Source organism: Drosophila hydei, unplaced genomic scaffold (genome assembly GCF_003285905.1).
Source record: "Drosophila hydei strain 15085-1641.00,03,60 unplaced genomic scaffold, DhydRS2 tig00008114-arrow-pilon, whole genome shotgun sequence".
Taxonomy (NCBI): Eukaryota; Metazoa; Arthropoda; class Insecta; order Diptera; family Drosophilidae; genus Drosophila; species Drosophila hydei.
This window is the reverse complement of record NW_022045827.1, coordinates 7,886,343-7,911,109: the sequence shown is the minus strand read 5'-3', so window position 1 is coordinate 7,911,109 and position 24,767 is coordinate 7,886,343. Positions and strand designations below refer to the sequence as shown.

Sequence of the window (24,767 nt, the reverse complement as noted above, 5' to 3'; positions counted from 1 at the left end):
CGCTGGCTAAATTGAAATACACACAATTTACCTGCAGACGTCGTGACGGCGCTGTCCTGGCCACAACGGACGGTGAGCGTGCGGTGCCAACTGTGACAGTGACATCATCAGCTGGCGCAGACAAAAGTCATTTCGGGTTCAGCGTTTCATAAGCTGCGCAGCAACTACAGTTTATGGCCAGAACACGATGATATTATGGCCTTCGATGATCTTGTTAAGTGAAGCAGAGCTAAAAGACTTAAAAGTTGACGGAAAAACTCGGACTCTGCTTTTATACCCTTTAATGACATTGAAAATGGGCAATTAGGGCATAATGGTTTTGTGAAAATATATGTAATTGGCAGAAGGAGGCGTGGTAGATCCCATAAAGTATATATATTCTTGATCAGAAAGACAAGCCGAGTCGATTAAGAGCTAAGCTAGAGCTTCCAAATTCTGTAATGATTTTTATGTTTTTATATACTGATATATGTAAGAAAACAAATGAGAAATTATATAATAATATATAAGTATATATATATATATATTTATATATGATCAGCATGATCAGTAGCTTGACCTTCTTTTATTTCATGTAAAATGAGTAAAAACGTAATAAATATGCTCAACAACAGAAAGCAAGCGCACATTCGATTGACATACATATGAATTATATGTATATCATATATATTTCCGATCAGACTGACAAGTTGCGTGCTTCGTCTGAGCGCCTTTCCTTCCACTTCCAACCTTTTCCAAAATAAGTGTAAATTCTCACTCAAAAAGGGCTCAGCAGAGCTCTGCTGGAGTCGCCGTTTGAGTGACTTTTGGGTATAAAAGGGCGCAACAGCGGCTGTGGCGATCAGTCAAGTTTATGACCTGGACTAGGTCAGTCGTGTGCAGTGCAGTGCAAGTGGTGAATAAATTTAAGTTTTTTTGTTAAATTGTTTAAGTTTAAATAATTTGTAAATATGTAATAACTATTGTATTTGTTTAAAAAAATATGTTATTACATATATAATAAATATTTAAATGTATATTTAAGTTTTTTTTGTTTTTGATGATTGTTTATTTGTTTAATAAATATTTAATTGTTTAAATGTTAAAAATATATAATGTTTAGTATTTAAGTTGCTTTTAATTATTATTAATAAACACAAATTGTTATTATAATAATGAAATTAGTCGTAATGTTCACAAGCGACAATGATCGTTAATAATCATTTATGTATATGATTATTACTGGTAATTATCATTAACGATAATGATCATTACCAATATGATCTTCTCTTGATAATTTTTCTCATGCTTATTAACGTAAGAGTAAAATACTCATGTTGTCTTGTTCTCTTTAAAATTGTTAAGTACTAAATTTACTCTTGCTATATATTTTATAAAATAAATAATATTTAAGAGCACTTTATTTTATTTACCTCTTTGTAATACAGTTAAGTTATTTGCAAAGTGTGCTTAGTGTTTGTCATAGGCAGAGAATCTCTTCTCTTTATTTTCATTTTTAAAACATATTTTTATACATATAGAATAATATACATATGTAATATATATTTATATTTAAATTTATATTTAAAAAATATATATAAACAAAAATATATAAATGAATTATATATATAAATATATTTAATAGCAATAACAGTTACATTGACAAATGTGTGCTAAATAATCTAGTTATTTATATTTATGTAAAATAAATATTTATGACAATTTTCTCTCTTTAAAAATAGAAAAATTGTCTAAAATAAATAAAAAAAAAATTGTAAGAGATCAGAAAAATAATAAATAAATATGTCAATAGTTAGACCTATACTTACTATATACCTATATACCTATAGGGCTATTCGAGCAACTTATTAAAGCTGCAACTGAAGTGCAAATAGAATCGGAAGTTTTTTAATTTATTTTTAATAAGGATCGTCAAAAAAGTTAAGTAACCAAATAAAAATATCCTGTTTTCTGACCATTTTATCAAACAAAAAGTTAAAGAATACTACTTTTAAGCAATTCTAATCAAAATCAACTTCAATGCTTATACCACTGATTCACAACTTCACATTATTACAGGGTATCCCGAATGCGTAATAAATCAGTTCTAACTGTGTTCGGTTTTTGGAACTGGTAAAGTTCTGATTTTAATTTAGATAAAGTGCGCTATGGAAATCAGCAGCAATGGCATTTCGCGTAACTCCACTTGGTTTATCCAAGCTGAAATCAACAGCACAAAACTAAACACTCCATAAACACCCACGCACACACACACACATATACATACTGAATGGTAGGAGGTGGCGGGACATCAGGTAAAGCTGTAAATAGCGCGCTTTCATGTAGATAATTAATCACTGGGCACTGCTAACAATTTTCTGCGAGTTATTTGCAACCGCTTTTTGCATTTTCCTATCCCTGAAAAGTTTGACTCGCTTTTGCGTTTGCGTTTCGGATTTGTGTTCCAGTTGAAGCTTGAATTGGGCAGAGCAAGGCAGGGCGGCTGGGGTGAGGGACAGCGGGTGGTCTTGTGGCTTGTTTTGCGGGCAATCTAAATGCAGTTTTATGCAAATTTATTTCTGATCTTATCGCACAATTTTCAAGTTCTCAGCCATGGAATGGACGACGGAGTGAGTCAGAGAGAGGAGTAGTGCATTGTGTAGTTTTGAATTTATTGCTTAAGCTTTCATGGCAGGCGCGGAAATGAAATCAATTATACGCCCTGTTGGCCATTCGATGCACGAAAGGAAATCGAAATTATACGAATTAAATGAAAACGATTAAGCATTCGCTGGATACAGAAAGAGCCATATCTGAAAGGCAAGATTTTAAGCAAGATACGACTTCCCAATAATCAATTAGATTTAGTATTTAAATAAATATATATATATGAATTGTTTTGTTATATAAAGACATTCTCTTTGTCTGTTCTTTTTAAGAAAAGTTTAATCAATTAGCATACGTAATTTGCGAGCTGTATTCAGTTCGGTTCCGTTTCTTATAGATTCAAATCAAAGACGAAAATTGCCAACGAAAACTGTTTGAACACTGAACACACATATATAGCCAAGCATGGACCGAACTGGACTGGCAGGGAGAATGGCATCAATATTTGGTGATGAGGCTCCACCAACACTCTCTGGCACTTGAGTTGCAAATGGCAAAATATTTAAATGTAACTCAATTTGGAGCGCGCTGGAAACCACTGCCACAATAAGGATGCAGGACAACAGAGCAGCGCTGAAGACAGCAAATGTGTGTCCTTCTACCCATAATAACAAGATATTTCTATTTGATTTATTTATAAGTGCAATTTGTGCACATTTCTTTTGCAAAACTCTCGCATTTCCCACTGCCTTTTGAGCTTCGACACACACACGCACACAGACTTCCATACATTTGAAATGGGGTGTGGTCTTCTGACTGCAGGGAAATGCAATGTTTTATTGACGACAGGCAATTCAATTTGCAAAGTCTGTAATATATTTTGATGCCAATGCGCAAATAAAAATTGAAATCAAATGCAAAGCATAGCTGAAAATCAAATAAAATAAAAAATTCAAATGGCAACGGCTGTTTGAGGGCACTTCTTGAGTTGCCACGCCCCTAGAACGCTTCGCTCTATCAAAATTGGAAATATCATTGAAAACTCTCGATTGCATATTACATTCATAATCTGAATCAGTGCGTAGAGGTGGAGTTTTTGAAAGTAACATTCACTTCTCGAATACTGAGAAGGGCACCCTCCTATCTGATTTGTTATATAACAATTGGATTACAAATAATAAAGAAATTAATTAGTGAATTCTTTACAATCTAAAGAATTCAGCTTTCATTCACCTGATAAAATGCATAGCTCATAAATTAACGGATGAGTTCGTGGCCATAACTATTGGCCACACCTTTAGGCAAATGTTAAACGATTCCGACTTCTGGAAACGGAGTAAATAAACGCAAGAGAATTATTAATGCGGACACCTTATCAAAAAATGGCAGCAATCAGCACGCTCAGTTAGCACCTCATTACAGGCTCAAAAGGCGAGCAGGGTGCAGGCAGTCAAGCTTATTGCTGACCAACCCATACACTCACACACGCAAACACACACATTCGCTCACACACACGTTAATCGTGGCATTTCCTTTGCAGCTGCAGCTGATAGGGGAGAGCGCAGGGTGGACACCCGTCAAAGCCAAGTGGCGTGTCAATTGGCCATTAACATGGAGTTCAGCCCGATAAATATAAGCACTAGGAAAAAAGCGCCGGGCACAGCGCTGTGAGCCAGACCAGGCCGTGTCCTGATTGATGCTAAAACGGTGGCTGGCTGGGCCACCTGTCCTAAGCTTTTTCCTCCGGTCAGCTTGAAAAATCTTTCAGCTGAAGGGTTTTTTCTGTTGTGGTTGTTGTTGTTCCTTGTGGAAGGGATGTCGTTCTGTTGTCAAGGGATGTGGCTACACGTTAACTTTGCCGAGCGTCAGACGAAAATTTTTAATTAAAAAATTAAATGCGGCAACACTTGGAAATTTGTAAGAAAATTGCTCATTAAAAGTTTTCACCTGGCGAGATGCTCAAAAGCGCAAATCTCGACACTAATTTTCTTTTTCATGTAATTATGTGCAGCAACAAAAACTGCCATAAGTTCGAACTAGAGTGTGAGACTTGCAAATACCCTGTGATTTAAAATTTTATATTTTTTTAATTGCTCTTTTTATTTTAAATTTGACGAAATTATGAGACAAATATACGACCATTTATTATATATGTTTGTTTATTATATATAAAATATTAGACAAATTGAGAATTATTCTAACTTAATTAATACTATATACCATAGGATACACAAGATTATAAAAGCTTAGAGAATATAAAAATATGTCATATAAAAGATAAAATATTAAACAAATGGAAAATATTTCAATCCAGATAAAGACGAAATTTATTTATTATAAATTTATTTATATATTAACCATAGAAAATGCTCTTTCTTGTTAAATCTGAACTTATTTAAATTAAAACAAGAATTTTAAATAATTGAATACTAAATAAATATTGAAAATAATAATAATAATTAAATATTAAATTAATTTAAAAAATAATAATTAAAGACTAAACGAATTTTGAAATACTCTCCTCATCATACATATGAAATTAAATACTTAATATTTAAAACAATTAATTTAGACAGAACACAACTTCATTCAAGCTGACTAAAATAATATATATATACTAAATCCATAAATATTGTACCCATTCACCTAACATTGAAACTACCCACTACTCTCACACAGTTACACGGTATAAAGCCTTGCTCTTGTGCTGCATGCAATTGTTTTTTTCCAGCGCTTTACACCCAATTTTCTGTGCACATTTATTGTGGCAACTCCATCCCTGCTGGAAAGCAACTGTAGACAGATGAAGTTGAGGCTGAATTTGTTGAACTCTTGACACGATTTCTGAGTTGGCCATGAGGTGCACGCTATAGATATAGATTTTTAGACCCAGTAAGCCTACGGACTACTAAAATTAAGAAAAATTGCTATTGCCAGACTCGCGAAAAATCTGCAAGTTGATTCAGATATGGCTGATTATACGAACATATTCAGATGCCGCCGTATGGTCGTTGTGATGGAGACAACCATTCCGGCCTGCAGGGGAAGTGGCAGATATGCCCAACTGAAGAAATCCTATCATAGCTGGTATTGATGTGTGCCTGTGTATGCATACATATCTATTAATAAATCTTCATAAGCCGACAGCTAGAGCAATTGACGTTTTATGTTCGAGTTTAGGTTTGGGCTTAAGCAGATCTGTTATTATGTTATGTTATATGGTCGTCAAGGGAGATGGGGCATACGTGGGTGGTCAGAGTACTGCAGGCTAAATCAAAAGTGTCTGTTCGGTGTCAGTTTAATTGCAAACGTAAATTGGATGCTGCCATTTACAACGTTTTCATTTGCTACGAATGCTGCAATGCTCCTGCTGCAATGTTGGCTCTGACAGACATTTCTGGCAGATGCTTCGAGTCCAGGACACCCACACACACACACACACGCAGAGAGAGAGAGAAACGAGAACAAAATGCAAACGTTGCACAAATCTGAGTTGTGTTAATTGGACTCATTTTAGAAAAGTTGCAATTGTGTATTTTGAATTGGCAGCTCGGACAGTTGACACGCTGCAAAATGGATTTGCAATCAGAGATTTCTGGCCATAAGAAAATACCTTATTTATTACAAGCCTCGTGTGTATAGAAAATTCACATTGTATTCAAATTGTTTTGTTCAAGATAGTTGGGCTGGCTTCAATTTGCTTCTTGTTGTCGACGCCACCGTCGGGTGGCTTTTTCTTGACTTTGCTGTGATCCTTAATGATGCGCCAGTCATAAATGCCGTCCTGAACATATCTGAGGCGATTGAATAGATCGCTGAAGCTGCGACGCAAGCCCAAATAGTTGGGCTGCTTCTCAAATCTGATATTACGACAGTAGATTAGATACGCGGCAAACTCGTCTGGGAATCCCTTGCACAGCTCCTCCGGCTTGATGGACTGCTTCTTCTCGGCCAGCATCTCGTACTTCTGATGCCGCGGCCCCGACAGGCCCTGCCAGGGTAAGCTGCCGCGCAGAAAGTATATGAGCACGTAGCCCAACGCTTCCATATCGTCGCGACGGCCAAGCTCGAAGCCGAGCAGCGCATTGATGGAGGCGTAGCGAGCCGTGCCAGTCATCCGATTGCCCCACTTGAAGGGTATGTGCTCATGACGTGCGGAGTCATAGTATTCCTTAGCGAGGCCAAAGTCAATTATAAACAATTGATTGCTATCAGCGCCGACGAGAAAGTTCTCTGGCTTAATGTCACGATGCAGATAGCTCTTCAGATGCACATACTCAATGCGCTCGATCATCTGGAATGCCAGCATCAGCACCGTCTTCAGCGAGAAGCGACGCGAGCAGAAATTGAACAAATCCTCCAGCGACGGCCCAAGCAGATCCATGGCCATCACATTGTACTTGGGCTCGGCAAAGAAGTGGTGAACACGCGGAATTCCAACGGCCGGCAGCAGGCAGTTGTACAAACGGTACTCGAAGTGCAGCTGCGGTCGATTCACATTATTCCGTTCCAATTTGAGGGCAACGCGCTGACCACTCGTCTCGTTCACGGCCAGAAAGATGTCGCCAAAGCTGCCGCTGCCAATCTTACTGATAATGCGATATTGGCGTATGTAAACGGGCACGTTCGCATTTCGATTGAGCTGACTAAGCACGACAGTCGACATGGGAAAGTCAATTTTCCAATTTCCTTCTTTATATTTTATGGTTCTCGCTGTTTGACGTAGTTGCAGCTGATTTTTCTATCGTTTTTTTATTGTGTTACGTTTTTATCTTTTCAAAATTATCGATTTTATTTCGAATTTCGTATCATTGCGTTTGTCGGTGATTTCACTGTTCACATTTCCCAAGATGCCGCTGAATTTCAACGTAATGCGCCGTCATTACGAGAAGCGTATCAAAGAGCTGGAACAACAGGTGCTGGACACCTCGCGACTACTGAACATACTGAAAAAGGAGCGCAGTTCTGCCCTGCCGCTTAAGGAGAAGAAGTTCATTAACTATATGCAAACGGATACGCATTTCTGTTGGTGTTTCGACATGACCGAGTTTCCAGTGGGAAACATCAAAGTCGAGCTAAGGAATCGACGCGTTCAGATATTCGCCCATCGCCAGCGGCAAGATCAATTCATGGTGGTCCATAGACAGTTCCAGTTGCCAGAACTTGCTGACATCGGTCTGACTGCCAAACTAAGCGCCACTGGCATTTTGACTATAAAAGCTCCACTTAGGATCATAGCTGACTAGAATGCAGACAAATTGATTCAATTATATATATATACATTTATATATATATATATATAAATATGTGTTTATTTTATGTCTTTTTTATAAATATATATTTTCTGAAGATTTATATATTATTTGAGTTTGGTTTTACAGCGGTTTCCAGCAATTCATGTAGCAAGCTATAGTTGGGTAAGCGGGGCACGCTAGATTGCTTGGACAACAAGGGAATATCACAATCTGTGGCGTCGGCTTTAGATATGGTAATTGAACATTCAATCGATGCTCGTTTTCCATTTCACTTAAAAGTTCCATTTTCAGTTCCTCCAGATATGATGGAGAAGCATCCTTAGGTTGAGCCGAATTGCAGCATTCATCCTGACTTTCCAATTGCGGCTTCGAACTGACTCGAACCGGTTCTACGTTCCCATTCTCTAATTTCGTCGGAACATTTGGCACCTGGCAATGCACCGCGTTCGCCTGTGCTGACTCCAGATTCAGTGAAGAATTGTTTTCAATTATATTGTGAAGCGAATTGCTATTAGGATTAATGCTTATACACGTTGAAAGTGTGGTCTTTGGCATTAGGTAGTTTTGAGTATGAGACCCAGTATTGGGCGAAATGTAACCTGCATAGTTGCGAACGCTACCATAGTCGTTTTCTGGATGCATTTTTTTCGTAGGCAATTGAGGAGTCGAAGTCAATTTTTCTATGGAATTGGAAGGATTTGGTATTGTTGGTTTGCTAATGTTACGCTGGCTGTCTTTATGGTCTGACGGAACGGATTTTTGTTGTCCTGAATGCAACTGAGCATAGGAGACTTTATTTTCAAATGGCAAACTTCTTGGCTCCGAAATACGGCATTGTTTAATGCTTGATGAGCTCAAGCTGCAGTTGGAAGGCTGTTTCGGTGCAAAGGGGGTTTCCGGTTCATTATTTGGTTTCGAAACGGGTTCGGCCTCAGGGTTTTGTTTACAGCAATTGTTGGTGCATTCAATCACAGAATTTGCAACACTTAGATCTTCTTCTGTATCATTTGGATCGTTGCCCGCATCCGAGTTGACATCCTGATTGTTAAACCTAATACAGCTATGACTGGCATCTGCTTTGGCAGTGGCCCTAGAGCACGTCTCTTTAGCAATAACTGTATTCTGATATAAAATCTGATCGGGTGGCAATCTATTCTCCGTTCTCCTACAATATTCACTGTTGTTCATAATAAGTTCATCATTCATGGCAGAGTCAAGCTCAGGATTATTTACCTTTTCGCGCATAACTCTGTAGACAGTTGGATAAACGTTGCATCTGGTTTTCTTATTCGAAGTAGGGTAGCAAACCTGTTTTCTATGCCAAGCTCTCGGATGGTGGGTGCTCACAATTATACGGGATGCGTTACTTACGGACTTGTAGCTGTGCATGCCGGCTTTACACGATAAAATGTTATTAAAACTCGAAACAGAACGCTCCTCCCTACCGCCACAGTGATGCTGAGGTTTACATTGTATTCCATACTTAGGCTTAGGTATTTTAAAGAGACCAGATATTTTTTCTTTCAGGGACTTTCGTTTCTTTCTGTGACATTTGCAATTGGGGCCAAAATAATCCGAATTATAATCAATATTTCGATGCACAGGCTTGGCAAGGTCATAGTAATCGTACCCTGATTCTGGACGGTCACGATACGGCTCATAGTCATAGTTTAGAAAACGTTTTTGCTTCCTTTCCTTAAAGGGAATGTCAACAGACAGTAGATCAACACCTGAACAGTTTTGTGGATATTCATGACATTGTTTATGCTTTCGCGACACATTCTTTTTTCTGGTTAATATATTATATGGTATCTCGCAATCTACGCCAAGGAACTCAACAGATTTCTTTCGGAAAGACGACCTAGGCATCTCACGATTGTCATCATAATCGTTGTCATAATTTGATGTTGGCTCTGGATAGTATTTATTTCGTAAGTTTGGTATTGGATTGTACATCCACTCTGAATCGTATTCTGGCGAATATTTTGCACGAGGCTTATAATCGGCATAGCAGTCATGCCGATTATAATGGGGAACTTCCATATAATCGGTATTCGTATAGCCGGAAGGTTGTCTGAATTTCATCCGCTCTGGGTTGTTTGGTCTGTCAACGGCATAGATTTGGTAATCAGACGCGTGTGAATTGTATGATCTCTTGTGAAATTTGTTGGGAAAGTCGCATCTATAGAAGGAATTGGATAAATGCGTGCTTCCCAGAGTTTCGTAGGGCTTGTCGGGTCGCATCCTGTGTCTATAGTCCGATTCCTGAGGGTAATCCCAATCATAGCCGTATTGTGCAAATGGTTCTTCAACCACCTCTGGAATTACCTTTTTCCTATTCTGATTTCGATGTGGGTTCGCGTGGCGTTCCTTATAACTTGGATGTTTGTAATGTTCTTCATAAGGATCGAAGTTCACTTGGTTTGGGCATTCGTAACAGTCCACGAGGTTAGGCCTGGGCGGCAACACATTCATATGTCTATCATATCTTGAATAACGAGTGGGCTTATACACTTCTTTTGGCCCAGTTGAATCCAGATTGTAATCATATTGCCATTTCTTTCTCCGATATTTATCTTGTCCACTTCGTTTATTGGCATAGAACTTATTTGGAACCGTAAAAGACAAACTACTGCCCCTACGGTATTTGTCTTCTATGGCTCCAAATAGACCTCCGCCAGGAGTTCGACCTGAAATAAACAGAAATAATCAATAAATTTTTTGTGCCGACCAGAATATTTACACACGTTCTCGATGTGGCCCAAAGATGTTGGCAAAGCTGTTGAAACGATTTTCTATCATCTCCGATATGTCAATACTAAGACACACAGATATTCTCTGCAAATAGTCCTCGTCCTGCTCTTCACCCGAGTGTATGAGGCGCATGCTGCTGCATCTTTCCATGTCAATTGGAACTGCCCAACCTCATGTGCCGTTAGCCCAAAGTCTTACTTCCACATTGACTAACAATTTTTATGCGTTATTGTTTTTTTTTCTCGATTGTACCTTGAAAGCTTGCCAACACTTATCGATTAATCGATTGATTTCATTCCATTCCGTTTCATATCAACAAATCGTAACCTAAGCCCACGGACTCAACGTGACATTGTATCATAGTGGATATTTCTAAAAGGTATTCGCATATGCAACTCGCATAGCCAAAAGTATCCGAAATTCAGTTGCTAAGTACAGAAATGCCAGGACTAAGAGAGAGAGAGAGGGAAGGTCAATCAAAGCACCTTTCGGCGCATCAGTTGGGATTGCTTTTCGCTGGCATCGCGCGTTGTGCTGGATGCGGTCTTTGACAAGGAGACACTCGCTACGAGGCGTAAAGATGGATTCAAAGGGTCGCAATAGATCTGAGGAATATATTCGATATTGTGGAAATGGGTAAGCTAAAGTGCAAAGTCAAGGAGAATAGCATACGAAAAATGATCACCATTTAATGCGCGGAAACCGCCAATACGAAACGCTTTAGAAATATGTAAAATATATTTTTATATATATATAAATAAAAATATTAATCTCTGTTAACTCTAGATTAAAGTTTTCTTTCATGGTTTTTTCCATCTGTGGCATTATTCTTGCTTTTAATTGCAGCGTTAATTATTTCACAATGATTGAAATGGCAACAACAAAGGCGGATGTCGGACGTCATTATTATTTGAAGAGTGCTAGAAAATATGCTCTTAATTGCGGAAATATATTTCCATTTAAAAAATAGATGCGATAATTATGCAGAATACGGACGCATTTCCATCACATTAAAATTTCAAACAATAGAGACAGTAAAATGCAGCGCTCGGATAATGGGAAAAACCCAATCCCGAATGTTGAATGCTGAATGCCGAATGCCTGAAAGCGTGTTCAAGTGCGGAAAAGCTGAAAATTATTGTGAAGCGAAAGTGCTTTTTAAGTACCTCCTGCTCTAACGAGTTTCAGACTGAGCCACTCGTACAGCTCCCTCAGCCACGCGCAATGCAATTTATGCCAATGCCAATGACCAAAGCGAATCAGCTAACATAGTTATTATATGTTATTTTATAGCTTAAGTTGTAAACTTTATCTTGTAAATGCCGTACTTAATCTGTGAAGATTAAATTCACCTCTAAAGACTGTGAAGCATATCTTTAGCTAAGCCAAAAACGAATAGAAAAATCTGTGTTTTAGCCGAATTAAGCCGAAACTTAATAAGAAAGTAAAATCTTGTCACGAGATGTGCAGCTAAAGATATAAAATAGCTTTACGTATATTTGGTATATATAGATTATATGACCACTTTCTTCTCTTTGCATCAGCATGCATAGAATTTTCTCTTGAAAAGATTAGAAGGGCTATAGCCGACTAACTCTGATAGTCAAAGAGCCGAGAAGTTTTATATGTGACTCAAATTTTCCTTGGTATAGAGTTTCAAAATATTTAAATGAAAATATATTAAAAAGAATGAATGACGATCTCTCTTCAAGGAAGCTGTTTGAAGTTTGTCTACTATTTAATCACCGACTTCAATAGTCTTAGTTAAGTAAATATTTAATTAAGTATATATTTATTCATAGTTAAATACCCATTAAAATCAGTTCTATAGTATTTTCAGCTATAGAGTTTATAGTTATTTAGAGTATGTTTCGTTATATGTGTCAAGCAAATCCCAGTACACACCCTATACTTATCCCATTCATTTATATTTAATGTTTTTTTATTTTATTACTTTTATTGGCAACTGCAATGGAAACAGTAATCGGCTTGAAGGGCAAAGATTTTGTACTGCTTGCCGCTGATACGATGCTGGCTAAATCCATATTCTTTTTGAGGGATAGTAAGTATCAATATCTGTATCACGTGTGCACAGACAGAACACTGCAGCTCGTTCTTTGGCAGACAGCTCAAAGATACGCATCCTTTCGAGGAATTGCATGATGGGCGTGATTGGCAATGACGGCGACGCCATGCACTTTACAGACTTCATATCGACGCATATCTCGCTCTATGAAATTAAGAATGGCTATCCCATGGAGACCCAGACAGTTGTGCACTTCACACGCCATCATTTGCTGGCGAATGTTGCCAGCAAGGTCAAGTACATGGTTGCGATGCTATTGGCCTGCTTCGATCCGAAGCGAGGACCAAATCTATGCTTCATCGATGCTCATGGCGCTTCGCAGTCTCTCAACTATTCCGGCCACGGCATTGGTCACACAATATGCATGAGCATCTTCCACATGTTGTGGAAACCCGGCCTCACCATCGAAGGTGGACAGAGCATAATTCGCAAGTGTGTCGCAGAGATTCAAAACCGTTTGATCGTCAATTTACGTCACTTCGAGGTCTATCTAGTGGACAAGGACGGCATTCGCAAGCTGGACTCAGTCGGCGGCAAACAAGTAGATCTCATAAATCAAGAATGCATCGTCCCCATTACACGCGCATGAGATCCGTTTGTAAATGTACTCGGAAATTCGATGTTATATTAAGTTATATAGTCAACAGTTTGCCAATAAGACCGCACGATGAGGTGTAATAGATTTTCAAATGTATTTTATACACTCTATTATTCTGTCCAATGAACCAATTGTCAAATGAAATGACTTACACCACCTGCGCCTTTGTCGATTGCATTGCACCTGCTGAGCTCCGCCATATGGCATAAGTTTCGCAATTAAGAGTTTCTAGTGCACCGAAAATTGAATGCCCTCAATGAACTTCGTAACAGGTGTGCAATGCATGTCAAGTAGCAGACATAATCTAATCTTTTGTAAAGTCTGAAGGGTTCTTAAGCTATATAGAATCGACTCTGAGATACTGTGCTCATCCTGCTGCTCTTTAGCGAATTCAGACTTCTGCAATATCAACTTCGAATACTCCCTCTGAAAAGTGTATGAACGGGCATTTCGACCGCTTCTCAAATCAATTTGCAGTCTGCAATTAGTCGTCGCTTTGATGTCGATAATTGCGCAAATTACCTTGAAATGCTGTCCTCGCCCATGTCGAGGTATAAAAGCCACGAGCTTTGTTCTCATCGGCTTAGCAATTGTGCGGCACACGAAGGTAACAGTTATGGCGACAATTTTGAACAAAAGAAGCGTATATTTTGGCGTTGTTTGGCAGGCATTTATTGCCTTGGGCGGTGTCGACTTATACGACAGGAATTATGGAGCCATCCGCTACTGGGGGGCTGTGCTCCTGAATATTCTCGTGACTTTAGGGTTTCCGGTAATGCTTTTTATGACCATGTTTAGCTTCGAGCTGCCGCTGGACAATCTGATCAACTTCAATATATCGCTCACCTCGGCGGCCGCCTCAATCAAATTCGTAATGTATGCCATTCGGCTAAAGAAGATTGCCGAGATCGAGCAGATAGTGGCTGAGCTGGACAGGCGTGTGGACACGGATGAACAGCGTTCATATCAAGCCGGAATGAGCAGAAGGCTACAAATTATGTCTACAGTATACAAATATATTTATGGCTGCGTCGTTGTGACCTCGTCCGTATCGTTTTTATTTCGCGCGGAACGCTCTTTGCCATTTCCGGCCTGGTTTCCATTGGACTGGACAACGTCGCTGACCGCTTATATGTTTGCTGTGCTTCATCAGATTCTCGCAATTGTCATACAGGTGCTGCAGAACTTTGTCGATGACTTGTTCCCACCCATGATCTTTCTGATCATTGTGGGTCAATGCGAGCTGCTCGTCCAGCGCCTTTCGCTTATTGGCTACGACCAGTGCGACCAGCTTGCCAATGAGCGAAAGCTAATCGGATGCATACGCGATCATAAGAAGCTCTTTGGGTAAGCCCCGTCACTTGCTGAATCTTCATAATCCTTGTAAGTCTTTCCGTCCAGGCTACACCAGCTCACCATGGACATCATCTCGTGGCCTTTGTTGGTGCAGTTCGTGGTGATTTCCATCGACGTGGGCACTGCCCTGTGTGCTCTACTCTTTTACGCCGAGAACATGAACGATAAGGTCTACTTTACCACCTTTATTTTCGCAATGAGCATGCAAATATTTCCCATTTGCTACTATGGCACTATGGTGGAATATTCTTTTGGATATTTGCACTATGCAGTCTACAGCAGCAACTGGGTCGATCAGAGCATTTCCTATCGCAAGAGTGTGCTTATCTTCGCAGAGCGCACGCAGCGGCTGCCTAAACAGATTGCCGGCAACTTTATACCAATTGCCCTAACCACTTTTCTAGCTAACTGCAAGGCTGCGTACTCCTTCTGTACTCTACTCGCAGATACTGGATCTCAGAAGTAAAATGTGAGGATTTGCAAGGAATAAACAAGTTCATTTAAGTAATATGTAGAAAAGTCATTGAAAGCCTTCAAGTAGTAAAGCTCATAAAAGCTTCAATTGTAGCAAGTATATAATAGCTTCTAGCTAATTTTGAAAGCACATTTAAGCACTCTTAATAGAATTTCTTATATTTCAAAGTAATATGAAAGTTTTTGTTTAAAATTTTGAAAGCTTGAAATAAGACAAATATTGAACAAAAATCTGAACTTACAGTCCAGAAGTATTTACTTTGCTTATTCACTTTATTTAGACAAATTATCTTTCTATATATCAGAATAAATAAAAGCCCATCTGAGATATATGAATTTTGAATAAAAGCTCGTTTAAAACTATTTTAAATGAGCTTTATCTTGATCTATATAGATATATGCATTTTGAATAAAAGCTCGTTTAAAACAATTTTAAATGAGCTTTATCTTGATCTATATATATATATTCAATTGAAACACTTAGCCTATATAATCTTATCTGCGTCGAGCTATCAGGCTGATTTCTTTCAAATTCACAGATTAAGTTTGTAGTTAAATTTTTGGCCAAATATCTAAATTCAATTTGAAGATGGCAATGGAAACGATCTTGGGCATTAAGGGCGAGGATTGTGTGATACTTGCCTGCGATACAATGCAGGCTAAGTCTGTGATCTTTATGAGAGATGGTACAGTAGCCACTCTTCCAGTAGTATTTGGTTTTAATCGTTCTCACTGACTTCAGATCAGTCGAAAATGCATCGCCTCTCCGAGTTCGCAATGTTGGCGGCAATAGGCGATGGCGGCGACACTCTGCAGTTCACAGATTATATAGCCAAACATTTGAAGCTATATCATATAACAAATGGATATCATTTGAGTCCGCGTGGCGCTGCGCATTTCACGCGTAAGAATCTGGCGGATTACATAAGAACAAACACCAGGTATCAGGTGTCAATGCTGTTGGCGGGCTACGACAGCGTTGAGGGACCCGCTCTACATTTCATAGACTCATATGGCGCCGCGATGCCCATCAATCATGCTGGCCATGGCCTGGGCAGCCTGTTCTGCGGCAGCATCTTTCAACGCTACTGGACACAGGACCTGAAACAGGTGCAGGCCTACAATATATTGAGAATGTGCGTGGCTGAGATCCAAAAGCGTTTAGTTATCAATTTGCGCAATTTCGATGTGTTCGTTGTGAACCGAAATGGGACGAGTCAACTGGAATCTATCAATCCGTCTTCATTCGATGCCGATGTGCTATGTCTATCACTCTCTAATAATTTTCAAAATTATAACAGCAAAGCGTTGAAGTAGATAGAAATGCAAAGAGACATACATTCATTACTTGAGATCATGAAGGAAATGTATGAGGATTGAAAGCTTTAAGGAAAGGAAGTTTTAGACAAGGTCAACTCTGAATTGTGAATTCTGTGTGTTCTGCGTTCATCTAGAGACAGAGTCAGGTCAAGTTAAGGTTTTTATAAACTACTTACATTTACATTGATCTTTTTAAAACTTTGTTGTTATGAGCTCATATATCCACACAGCAGTTTAAGAAAGATGTCTTTAAATTCAATTGGTATATAAAAGCTTCACAAGAACCCTTTAGCCTTTCTAAGTCTTGGACGCTGTCGCTTGATCTCCAATCACTTAGGCTGTCAAACTTAACTACAGCTATTTGCATATGCCTGTCTATCAGCTGCATAAAATGATGTGGAGCCGCATGCCTTTCACATTTAATGCTGCTTAACTTTTATCGATTAAAACTTTTGGTGGTTTTTTTCGTGCTTTAAAGTTTAAGGGATTAGTTGGATTGAGAGGGCGTGGTGGTATGACAAGGGAACATTCTACGGTTGGCTGCGTTCATGTATTAGCATATGTGGCCTGACTGCCTGGCAGTATGAGGATTTGTTTGTGCAACAATGGCTAAAGTTGCACATAGAGCCACATATACAGATATGTGTGCTTGTGTGTGTGCTTGTTGTGGCACATGGTAACGTCAACTATTGCAAATCGGAAGCAGAAAAGCCAACATGTCTCTATTTCCCCATTTGAACACAGCAGTCAGTCATGCAGTTGGACAGACGGCAAAAACTCATAAAAATGTGCGCAGCTTGCAACAAAATGCAGTGGCAGCGCAACGTCTGCGTGTGGCATTGTTGCTGCTGAAGTGGTTGGGCTGCCAGGAATTGGCCGTCAGCGATTTTTATTTGTTTGCAGCCGTCGTTGCCATCACTAATTGGCCGCACATGCCAAAGTGTCACTCGACAAGAACTGACTCGCTGCATAGAAATGGAAAAATGAAGCATTGAAATGAAAATAGGAAAAAAATGATCTGCAAATAAAGCCAAAGTTGGCTAGAGACACAACAAACATATCAGCTAGAGAGCCATATGAAACCCGTGTAACTAATCGAATAGAAAATACGAGAATCCCAAATGATTTAAGCACACAGCAGATACTGAAAGATAGAGCAATCAAATTGAGTGTGAGGTGCAGAGAGGAGCGAAAACTAAGTGATAGATAGATATGTATATCACAAAGTATAAGCTAAGATAGGTATAGATAGTATAGATAGTATAAATAGTATAGATAGTATAGATAGTATAGATAGTATAGATAGTATAGATAGTATAGATAGTATAGATAGTATAGATAGTATAGATAGTATAGATAGTATAGATAGTATAGATAGTATAGATAGTATAGATAGTATAGATAGTATAGATAGTATAGATAGTATAGATAGTATAGATAGTATAGATAGTATAGATAGTATAGATAGTATAGATAGTATAGATAGTATAGATAGTATAGATTGTATAGATAGTATAGATTGTATAGATAGTATAGATAGTATAAATAGTTATAGATAGATAAGTTACAGGTACTAAAAATAAAGGTAGAAGGAAGCGTGCTCAATCCCATAAAATACAAATATTCTGTCTGTCCGTCCGACTGTCCGTCTGATTCTCATATATCTGATTCTCACTATTATTATTATAACTTCCATTTCCATATACATATAATTTCTCAATCAATTTACGAAACAACCAGTATAAAAACTTGTTTAAAAATCAACCTAGACAATCTATTCAAATGTTAAAACCAACTGAAATCTATAAGTTGCCCTTAAGAAGATTCGCTGACATACGTTGAAGCATCTACTTACAATGTAAACAAATTGTAGCCTGACTGCTTGGAGGTGCTTTAGTTAAATTAATGTGGTTCTCGCACCTTATGAAAAATACTTGAAAACTTTTCGTTTCTTACTCAACTGGGCGTTTAGATAATGCGCTTGTAAGACCTGCCAACCACGGTGTCTACCTCTCTCCTGTTAAGCGCGGCATTCGCAGCCAAGACATGCCAGTAATTTGTGACGTTTAAGAGACGTAACTTGGAGGCAGCGACTTCTTGACAGGACATTAACTTGCACATGGATAAGTTCAAGTGGAAGAAGTGTCTCTGTGTGTGTGTGTCATATGACTGCTCTGATGATGATTCATGATGATGATCTTTGCCTTTGCCATTGCTTGCACTTTTTTGTTGTGCCCTGGCCATTGCCGTTGTCATTTTTCACTGGCAAATGTCGTGTGTAGGGGCTGCGGAATGTATTCTTCCGCTGATAGCAGTGTTTGCCTGGCCCGTCTGCCCGCCGGCCGCCTTTTTCGACAGCCTATTAGTTTTTATTATTTGTTGCAATTAGTTTACGGCCTCGACAGGGCCCCTTTTGTCTGACTCGGCTCGATTCGAGTCGGCTTTTATGACACTTTTGTGCGCATTTTTCAACAGAATGAGCGTCATCTGTTGCCGCTGGGCTGCTGTTTTTCTCGCTGCCATTGACAAAAGCCAAACAACAGCAAAAGCAAAAGCAACTACAGCAGCAACAAGGACAATAAGTGCGAGCCGCCTGATATCTATGATAAATTATGGCCAAAAGTCAAAGTCATCAATCAGCGAGCCATGTTTTATTTGCCGCTCGAGGCCATTTGCCATTTGCCATTTGCCATTTGTAGTATGTACGGCCACGCCTATCCCTGGTCAACTGGTAGGCAAAAGACATTGTACATCTGCTAGCCAAAAAGGATTAAAGTATATAAATCGCAAGGCCGTTGTGTAACTCAGGTGTCGCACATTTCGATTTAATTTTCATTAAAATTCAGGCATTAAATATGCAAAAGGTAAACTGCGGCAGCACCGAACCGCCCCGACCCGCCCCGGCCCGCCTTCGCTTTGACCTGACCAAAGCCCATTAAAATTCCTTAAAGACCAGACCAGCCCAGCAGTCGCCTTGACTCGACTCCTTTTCATTTTCGAGTGCTTATTAATATTGCAAGGGACCAGAGCCAGGATTTGCGGACATTATGATGCGGTGAATGCGAATTTATGCGACTCATAGCCCCTCCAACAGCAGCCATAAAATGCCCTGCCTCTCTGTCCCACTCTCTTCGACTGGCTCTCGCTCTCTCGTTGTGCCTTTGCCTTTTTAATTATGCATTTTTATCTGGCAACAGTTGCTGAGTGGGCCAAGAAAAAGCATTTTGCCAGCTAGTTTTGCCACTTAGCTATATCAACTGTGAATCTATTGCATTAACAACTCCTCAACGCTGTCCCACATGGTGTATGCGCAATTTATGAATTGAGCTCTCAGCGTATTGCTTTGATCAGCTCTGAACAGCTCTCGAGTCGAGTGTACCATCTCGTCTGTGCCTGGCACTTGTGCCAGCGCCACGAGTGGCAAAGCCAGCTGATGCCAGTTGGAGACGAAAAATCCTTGACATGCATTGATGATGTCAGTGGCAGTTGTCTGGCACTTACAATTAGCATCAGTTGAGCTTGAAATAATTTCCATTCTACGAATCACTTACGGATATGAATAGAGTATTTGCTATTAGTATTTGGCATTAGTTAACTGTACAGGATTGAATTGAAAGACGATAAATACAAATTGTTATTTTCGTCCCATTTCACAATGAGTAAATGCTATGAGTTGACATTTTCTGTTGCATTGATTTCCCTACTTCCAGCTCTGTATTAGCTCTCGTCAGAGGGAGAGCGCTGTGGCTAAGACTTGTCCGTCCCATTCCCTGGGCAAGCACTTGGAATCAAGCCTTAAAATGAATTGAAACCTTTTTTTCGCTCAACACCTACGCAACTTACCTCAACTGCGCCGTGCCGTGGTCCCTGCTGGCAGCTGGCGCATGTTTTAGATATGCAATGCGGATGCCTTTGGGAAATTAACGGTACGTTTTAACGGCAACGTCAACGCTCGCTTAAATGTCTTTCATTGTGGCAGGACTTGGGGGAGCGTTGCGCAATCAGCAACATTTGCACATTTTTAAGGTGTGCGTCGTAAACTGAAGATTGAGCATAAAGGTAAGCGCGCACAACGGCAATGAAGAACGACAGCCTAAACAGGATTGAAAGACGTTCATTTACAGCTTGACAGATCGGGATCTCAGCATGAATACAAATTTGAGGCTGTGAAGGCATATAAAAGAAAGAATACTCAATGTGCAAGTTTGCAAATCAAATCAAAATTATATTTAAATTTATATAAATTTTAATAAAGTATAGCAAAATTTTAAGTCTTAAAAAGTTGCAAAAGGATTGAATTTCTTAGACTTTCAAAGTTGCTGGATCCTTGCATATATTCTATCCTATGAGAAGGTAAAGATTTTGTTTCGCACATCTCATATATTTTGTGGAGTAGTTTTTGCCCAGCACCGAATGCATTATTTGTTATTTGACATTCAGACCATATAAACTGTTTCCTTATAGCTTCAACAACTAAGACCGTATATATATCTTTGCTATATCTTAATCTTAATCCTTTTACCACATATATATTATATTTACAGCTTACATCTCAGTCTAGCCTCAATGCTTACTATTTAATTACATAAAACTGAACTTGCTTTTTTTAAAGAGAATTCAATCAATTTATTGGCAAATATATTTGCAATCAAACCTTGAAGCTCACTTAAATGTGTCATGTAAATGTAAAGTTGAAAATGACATCATGTTTCGGGCGGCCAGAGCAGATAAACAGCCTATAAATAACTCACTTTGATCTCATCGATATTTTCGCATTGTAACAAATTTTATTTCGTTGCATTTTGCTGCGCATAAATCAAGCTGCATGTGTGTGCGTGGCGCGAGGGACGAAGTATGTTGCAACCCAATCAGCCAACTTGCAACAACGCCAGCTTTAAATACCAGCGGCGTAATTTATGATAGTTCACAGATTTTACAGGGCCGCATCGAGAGCGACCGGAGACAGATGTGACATCAACAATGAACACAGCTCTGGGGCGCGAATCGAGTGTCGAATTTTGATATGAGCTGTCGGAACAAGAGCCACATTTATAATGCGTTGAATCGTTTAATTACTGCAGCACTGCAAACAGTTAAGGCCCAAAAAGTGGCAATGGATGAGATTATATTGAAAAAGTATTGAAAAGTATTTGCTATGAGAGTACAAAGTTTAAGGAAAGTTGACAGATCCTATTCCAGACAAAGCTAAGCTTATATCTATATATTGTATTATAAAGTGAGCTCCCTTTGGTTCCTTAAATAATTCCATGTGTCGAGTTCCGTGTCTTAATATACATTTTACTTTGAAATATAACACGAAATATATACCTCTAAGTAAAATAACTTTTCTTCTATTGTTTCAATTGCATGTTGCAATCTTCTATGTAAGTTGGCAGCTCTCCCATTGGCAGCAGTAAATCTATATAAATACATATACATATACTATGTGTACATGAAATATTTTATATACTCCAAGTTTTTCTGCCTTGCGTGTCATGTGTGGGTGTGCGTGTGTGTTAATATGTGTGTGAGTTGGAATAAGGAAAAAAATAGAGAATAAAAGTTGCAGTTGAACTTTTCAGCATTTGTCAGAGAGTCAGAGGATTTGTTTGCCTTTGGGGGCTGGCCAAAGCCAAAGCCAACAATTTTGCTGGCTGGTCCGCTGGTTCGGTCGTAGTTTTGTTTTTGTTTGTTTGTTTATTTTACGTTCGCCCCACTATTTGTTTTCTTTCCAATTTTGTAATTTCAAACTTTTTCTATTGATTCCATGGCACGCATGAACACCTTCAGCAACAGCGCCGATGACGACAGCAATTGCTATTACGAGCCCTGCCGATGGATGCGAACGGATGTGAATGCGGGCGATTCGAAGACAGCAAGTTGCGAACTTCTTCAATGTGGCCGAGGGCCAACAGTGAGGAGGCGGGCGAGGGCAAAGGACGAGCACTCAATTTAAGTTGTGGGCGAATGGGATTGCCAGGCCAAGCTACAGCTGCAGCTGCATCCACAGCGCCTTCGTGTTGACCATGCGTGGAAATGCACAATTTAAAAGAAAACAAAACAAACACGAACAGCAAATGGTAAAAGAAAACTTGAGAGATGGAGAGAAACTTTCTAATGCACTTAACACTCTATTTCCCAGCCAAAAACTGTCAATGGCATTTCGCAACATTTATTAATGTGTCAATCGGATGGAAGTCTTCCCAGCCAGACCAGACAACATGTGAAGTATTAAATTTCTAATATCTGAATTCTTAAATAAGTAAATATATGTGTATAAGTAAATATAAGATTATATTAATAATTGGAGACTTAAATTATCTAAAGCTCAACAATACTGGCAGTATATAGAAAAACTTCTGTTTGATCAAAAGCTTTAATTTTTGAAGCACTTTTAAAAGTTCTTAATACCAATGGCTAAATTAATGTTGTGAGAGTTACGACAAAAAAGTCTGATTTATAATCACAAAAACTTAAGCAAAGTTTATTCACTAAAAGATTTACTTGAAAGCGCCTCAGCAGCTTTTTAGCTATAGTCGAATTATCAAACACACCAAAAGCTCTTCATACAGCTTATTGAATAATTAAAGCAAATGTTTAATATACATTTAAAAGCCTTGAAACAGCTCAAGCTTCTTATGCCCAAAGAACAATCAAATTAAATATATTTAGTAGTTAATATTAATATTCGAATCTATTTTTTCAATTATTCTTCAACTGTAATCAAGATAAATTGCTTTAATTAAAAGCAAACTAATTTTCAAAAGTTCCATAAGCTTTAATCACTTGCCATCAAAGTTGCGCTTCAACTTTACGTTATGTAATATTCTGATGTTTAGTTGACATTGTCAGCTAACAGCTAGGGACTTGGTGCAACTTCAATGCTCTGCGAGTGTTCATCAAATATTCGAACAAATTATAAAAGCAAAAGTCGCAGCACAAAACGATTACATGACTCGTACCCCCAGTGGAAATCAGCCACAGAGCCGCAACCAACTGCGGAGTAATTCCTCGAAATGCTCGTCTCCCCGCCTAATGGCGATTAGGTAAATGAAAACATTGCGTGCCAGCGACATTTTTGTATGCGAGTGGCTCGGGCGACGCTTTATTTGCTATATTTCATGCCTGCCTGCACTTATCTCCAATTGTTCATCACACCCACCAGAGCGGCAGTGGTGAGCGTTGGGTCAACTGGAAGTGGAAATGGGAATAGGAATGGGACTGTAACTCGGACTGGGATTACTGTACCGAAACTGTGGGGCTGGCCGAAATGTCATTTGAGTTGAGTTGGCTAGCGAGCTTCGATTCGACTTTACGTCCTAATTACTCGCACAACACAAAAACGCCACTTCAATTTGAATTAAAATGAGTGGGCAACACCAATGCCACGACCATGGTGGGTCACAACTGGCGCCACAGTTTTTAATTACCGCCTACACAAAATTACCGCGCAGAGTTCAACCACGAAAAAATCTATTAATTGCCAGCGGAGTGGGGCGTCGCCTGTAATGGTTTATAATCGATTTAAGCAGCGCCATTATGATGGCCCTCGCTAAATTGCATTTTCGACTATGACAAATGGGCAGTAGTTGAACAACTTTTCAGATTCCTGTGAGAGGTTGCTGTGAAGGTAACCTTAGAGCTGAATATTCCATTTGTGATATTTCAATGTTAGCCAAATCATCATCAGGTCACAGGCCTTTATTAAAACTTTGCTTATTTCTATTTTGAAATTTGTAATCAACTTGTTTCTCACCTGCCGCTTTACGCAGTCGTGGTACAGGAATAATTCAGCTTTTCATTGAAAACCAATCGATATTCTGGCTGATGATGTTTGAGTCTTGTATTGCGGTTGGTTCCCTTTTCAAAGTGAACTTCCAATTAGAAGCTGTTGCGGGTTGCAGTTGACCATCAAAATCAGTCCAGTGTAAGAGACATATTCCATTCTCGCACCACAGGTCTGTTGTGCTCTCCTTTTACCTATGTCATCAGCGTGGATAGACTGAGGTTAGCTCGTTATTGTTGCCACTGGCTTCGCCGTCAATTGCAGCTGACTGCACCACAAAATTCAACGCAATTTGTAAAATGAAATCGATTCAATTGATTGTTGACTTCGCCAAACACACACACATACGCACACACACACGCACACACACATGTGACATTGTGTGTGCCTTGGATGGCATCCTGCAGGAAGCAAGTGCCAGCAACGGTGACAGGTGTCTGAGGGGTGAATGTGTTCAATATTGTTGTCCTTTGCCGGCCTTTATTCACTTTACATCTCTTTCTCTCTCACTCTTTCTCTTCCTATTTCTCTCTCTCTCTCTCTCTCTCTGTC

At 39.2% G+C, this 24,767-nt stretch overlaps 6 protein-coding genes across 12 annotated transcripts; 4 read left to right on the top strand and 2 right to left on the bottom strand.

The window, feature by feature from the left end:
• Positions 1–6,117: 6,117 nt before the first annotated feature.
• LOC111596076 (casein kinase I) lies at positions 6,118–7,256 on the bottom strand. The gene has a single exon (XM_023310134.2). It carries the CDS (start codon positions 7,250–7,252, stop codon positions 6,245–6,247), a length of 1,008 nt encoding a protein of 335 aa, XP_023165902.2. The 5' UTR covers positions 7,253–7,256; the 3' UTR covers positions 6,118–6,244.
• Positions 7,257–7,343: 87 nt separating this feature from the next.
• On the top strand, positions 7,344–7,836 carry LOC111596077. Its single transcript, XM_023310135.2, has one exon. The coding sequence runs from the start codon at positions 7,437–7,439 to the stop codon at positions 7,830–7,832; it is 396 nt and encodes a 131-aa protein (XP_023165903.1). The 5' UTR covers positions 7,344–7,436; the 3' UTR covers positions 7,833–7,836.
• A 65-nt stretch (positions 7,837–7,901) lies between these two features.
• On the bottom strand, positions 7,902–10,848 carry LOC111596073. Of its 2 annotated transcripts, XM_023310126.2 has the most exons (3): positions 10,589–10,848; positions 9,075–10,531; positions 8,977–9,006 (listed from the first exon to the last, which is right to left on the bottom strand). In XM_023310126.2, the coding sequence occupies exons 1-3, from the start codon at positions 10,743–10,745 to the stop codon at positions 8,992–8,994; spliced, it is 1,629 nt and encodes a 542-aa protein (XP_023165894.2). In that variant the 5' UTR covers positions 10,746–10,848; the 3' UTR covers positions 8,977–8,991. The 2 variants fall into 2 exon arrangements, with proteins under 2 accessions (XP_023165893.2, XP_023165894.2); XM_023310125.2 differs by having other exon boundaries at positions 7,902–10,531; positions 10,589–10,847.
• Positions 10,849–12,481: 1,633 nt separating this feature from the next.
• On the top strand, positions 12,482–13,439 carry LOC111596082 (probable proteasome subunit beta type-2). Of its 2 annotated transcripts, none has more exons than XM_023310142.2 (2): positions 12,482–12,657; positions 12,720–13,435. In XM_023310142.2, the coding sequence occupies exons 1-2, from the start codon at positions 12,567–12,569 to the stop codon at positions 13,268–13,270; spliced, it is 642 nt and encodes a 213-aa protein (XP_023165910.1). In that variant the 5' UTR covers positions 12,482–12,566; the 3' UTR covers positions 13,271–13,435. The 2 variants fall into 2 exon arrangements, with proteins under 2 accessions (XP_023165910.1, XP_023165911.1); XM_023310143.2 differs by having other exon boundaries at positions 12,576–12,657; positions 12,724–13,439.
• A 97-nt stretch (positions 13,440–13,536) lies between these two features.
• LOC111596081 (odorant receptor 23a) lies at positions 13,537–15,101 on the top strand. 2 transcript variants are annotated; one of them, XM_023310141.2, is made up of 3 exons: positions 13,537–13,886; positions 13,947–14,626; positions 14,681–15,101. In XM_023310141.2, the coding sequence occupies exons 1-3, from the start codon at positions 13,779–13,781 to the stop codon at positions 15,099–15,101; spliced, it is 1,209 nt and encodes a 402-aa protein (XP_023165909.2). In that variant the 5' UTR covers positions 13,537–13,778. The 2 variants fall into 2 exon arrangements, with proteins under 2 accessions (XP_023165909.2, XP_023165908.2); XM_023310140.2 differs by having other exon boundaries at positions 13,537–14,626.
• A 529-nt stretch (positions 15,102–15,630) lies between these two features.
• Positions 15,631–20,646, top strand: LOC111596083 (probable proteasome subunit beta type-2). 4 transcript variants are annotated; one of them, XR_002751239.2, is made up of 5 exons: positions 15,631–15,795; positions 15,852–16,586; positions 20,140–20,355; positions 20,409–20,488; positions 20,554–20,646. XR_002751239.2 is itself a non-coding variant. In XM_023310144.2 (2 exons), exons 1-2 carry the CDS (start codon positions 15,699–15,701, stop codon positions 16,424–16,426), a joined length of 672 nt encoding a protein of 223 aa, XP_023165912.1. In that variant the 5' UTR covers positions 15,631–15,698; the 3' UTR covers positions 16,427–16,708. The 4 variants fall into 4 exon arrangements, 1 of the variants encoding a protein (XP_023165912.1); XR_002751237.2 differs by having other exon boundaries at positions 20,140–20,488; XR_002751238.2 differs by having other exon boundaries at positions 20,140–20,488; positions 20,540–20,630.
• The last annotated feature ends 4,121 nt before the right edge of the window (positions 20,647–24,767 follow it).

Bases quoted from the DNA above. Each gene is read 5' to 3' on its own strand.
- LOC111596073 (XM_023310125.2), bottom strand. From the start codon at position 10,745: ATGGAAAGATGCAGCAGCATGCGCCTCATACACTCGGGTGAAGAGCAG. The intron at 10,532-10,588 runs GTGTGTAAATAT...TGTTTATTTCAG, and splicing joins CTTTGGGCCACATCGAGAAC to GTCGAACTCCTGGCGGAGGT.
- LOC111596076 (XM_023310134.2), bottom strand. From the start codon at position 7,252: ATGTCGACTGTCGTGCTTAGTCAGCTCAATCGAAATGCGAACGTGCCC.
- LOC111596081 (XM_023310140.2), top strand. From the start codon at position 13,779: ATGTCGATAATTGCGCAAATTACCTTGAAATGCTGTCCTCGCCCATGT. The intron at 14,627-14,680 runs GTAAGCCCCGTC...CTTTCCGTCCAG, and splicing joins GATCATAAGAAGCTCTTTGG to GCTACACCAGCTCACCATGG.
- LOC111596083 (XM_023310144.2), top strand. From the start codon at position 15,699: ATGGCAATGGAAACGATCTTGGGCATTAAGGGCGAGGATTGTGTGATA. The intron at 15,796-15,851 runs GTACAGTAGCCA...CACTGACTTCAG, and splicing joins TGTGATCTTTATGAGAGATG to ATCAGTCGAAAATGCATCGC.
- LOC111596077 (XM_023310135.2), top strand. From the start codon at position 7,437: ATGCCGCTGAATTTCAACGTAATGCGCCGTCATTACGAGAAGCGTATC.
- LOC111596082 (XM_023310142.2), top strand. From the start codon at position 12,567: ATGGAAACAGTAATCGGCTTGAAGGGCAAAGATTTTGTACTGCTTGCC. The intron at 12,658-12,719 runs GTAAGTATCAAT...GTTCTTTGGCAG, and splicing joins CATATTCTTTTTGAGGGATA to ACAGCTCAAAGATACGCATC.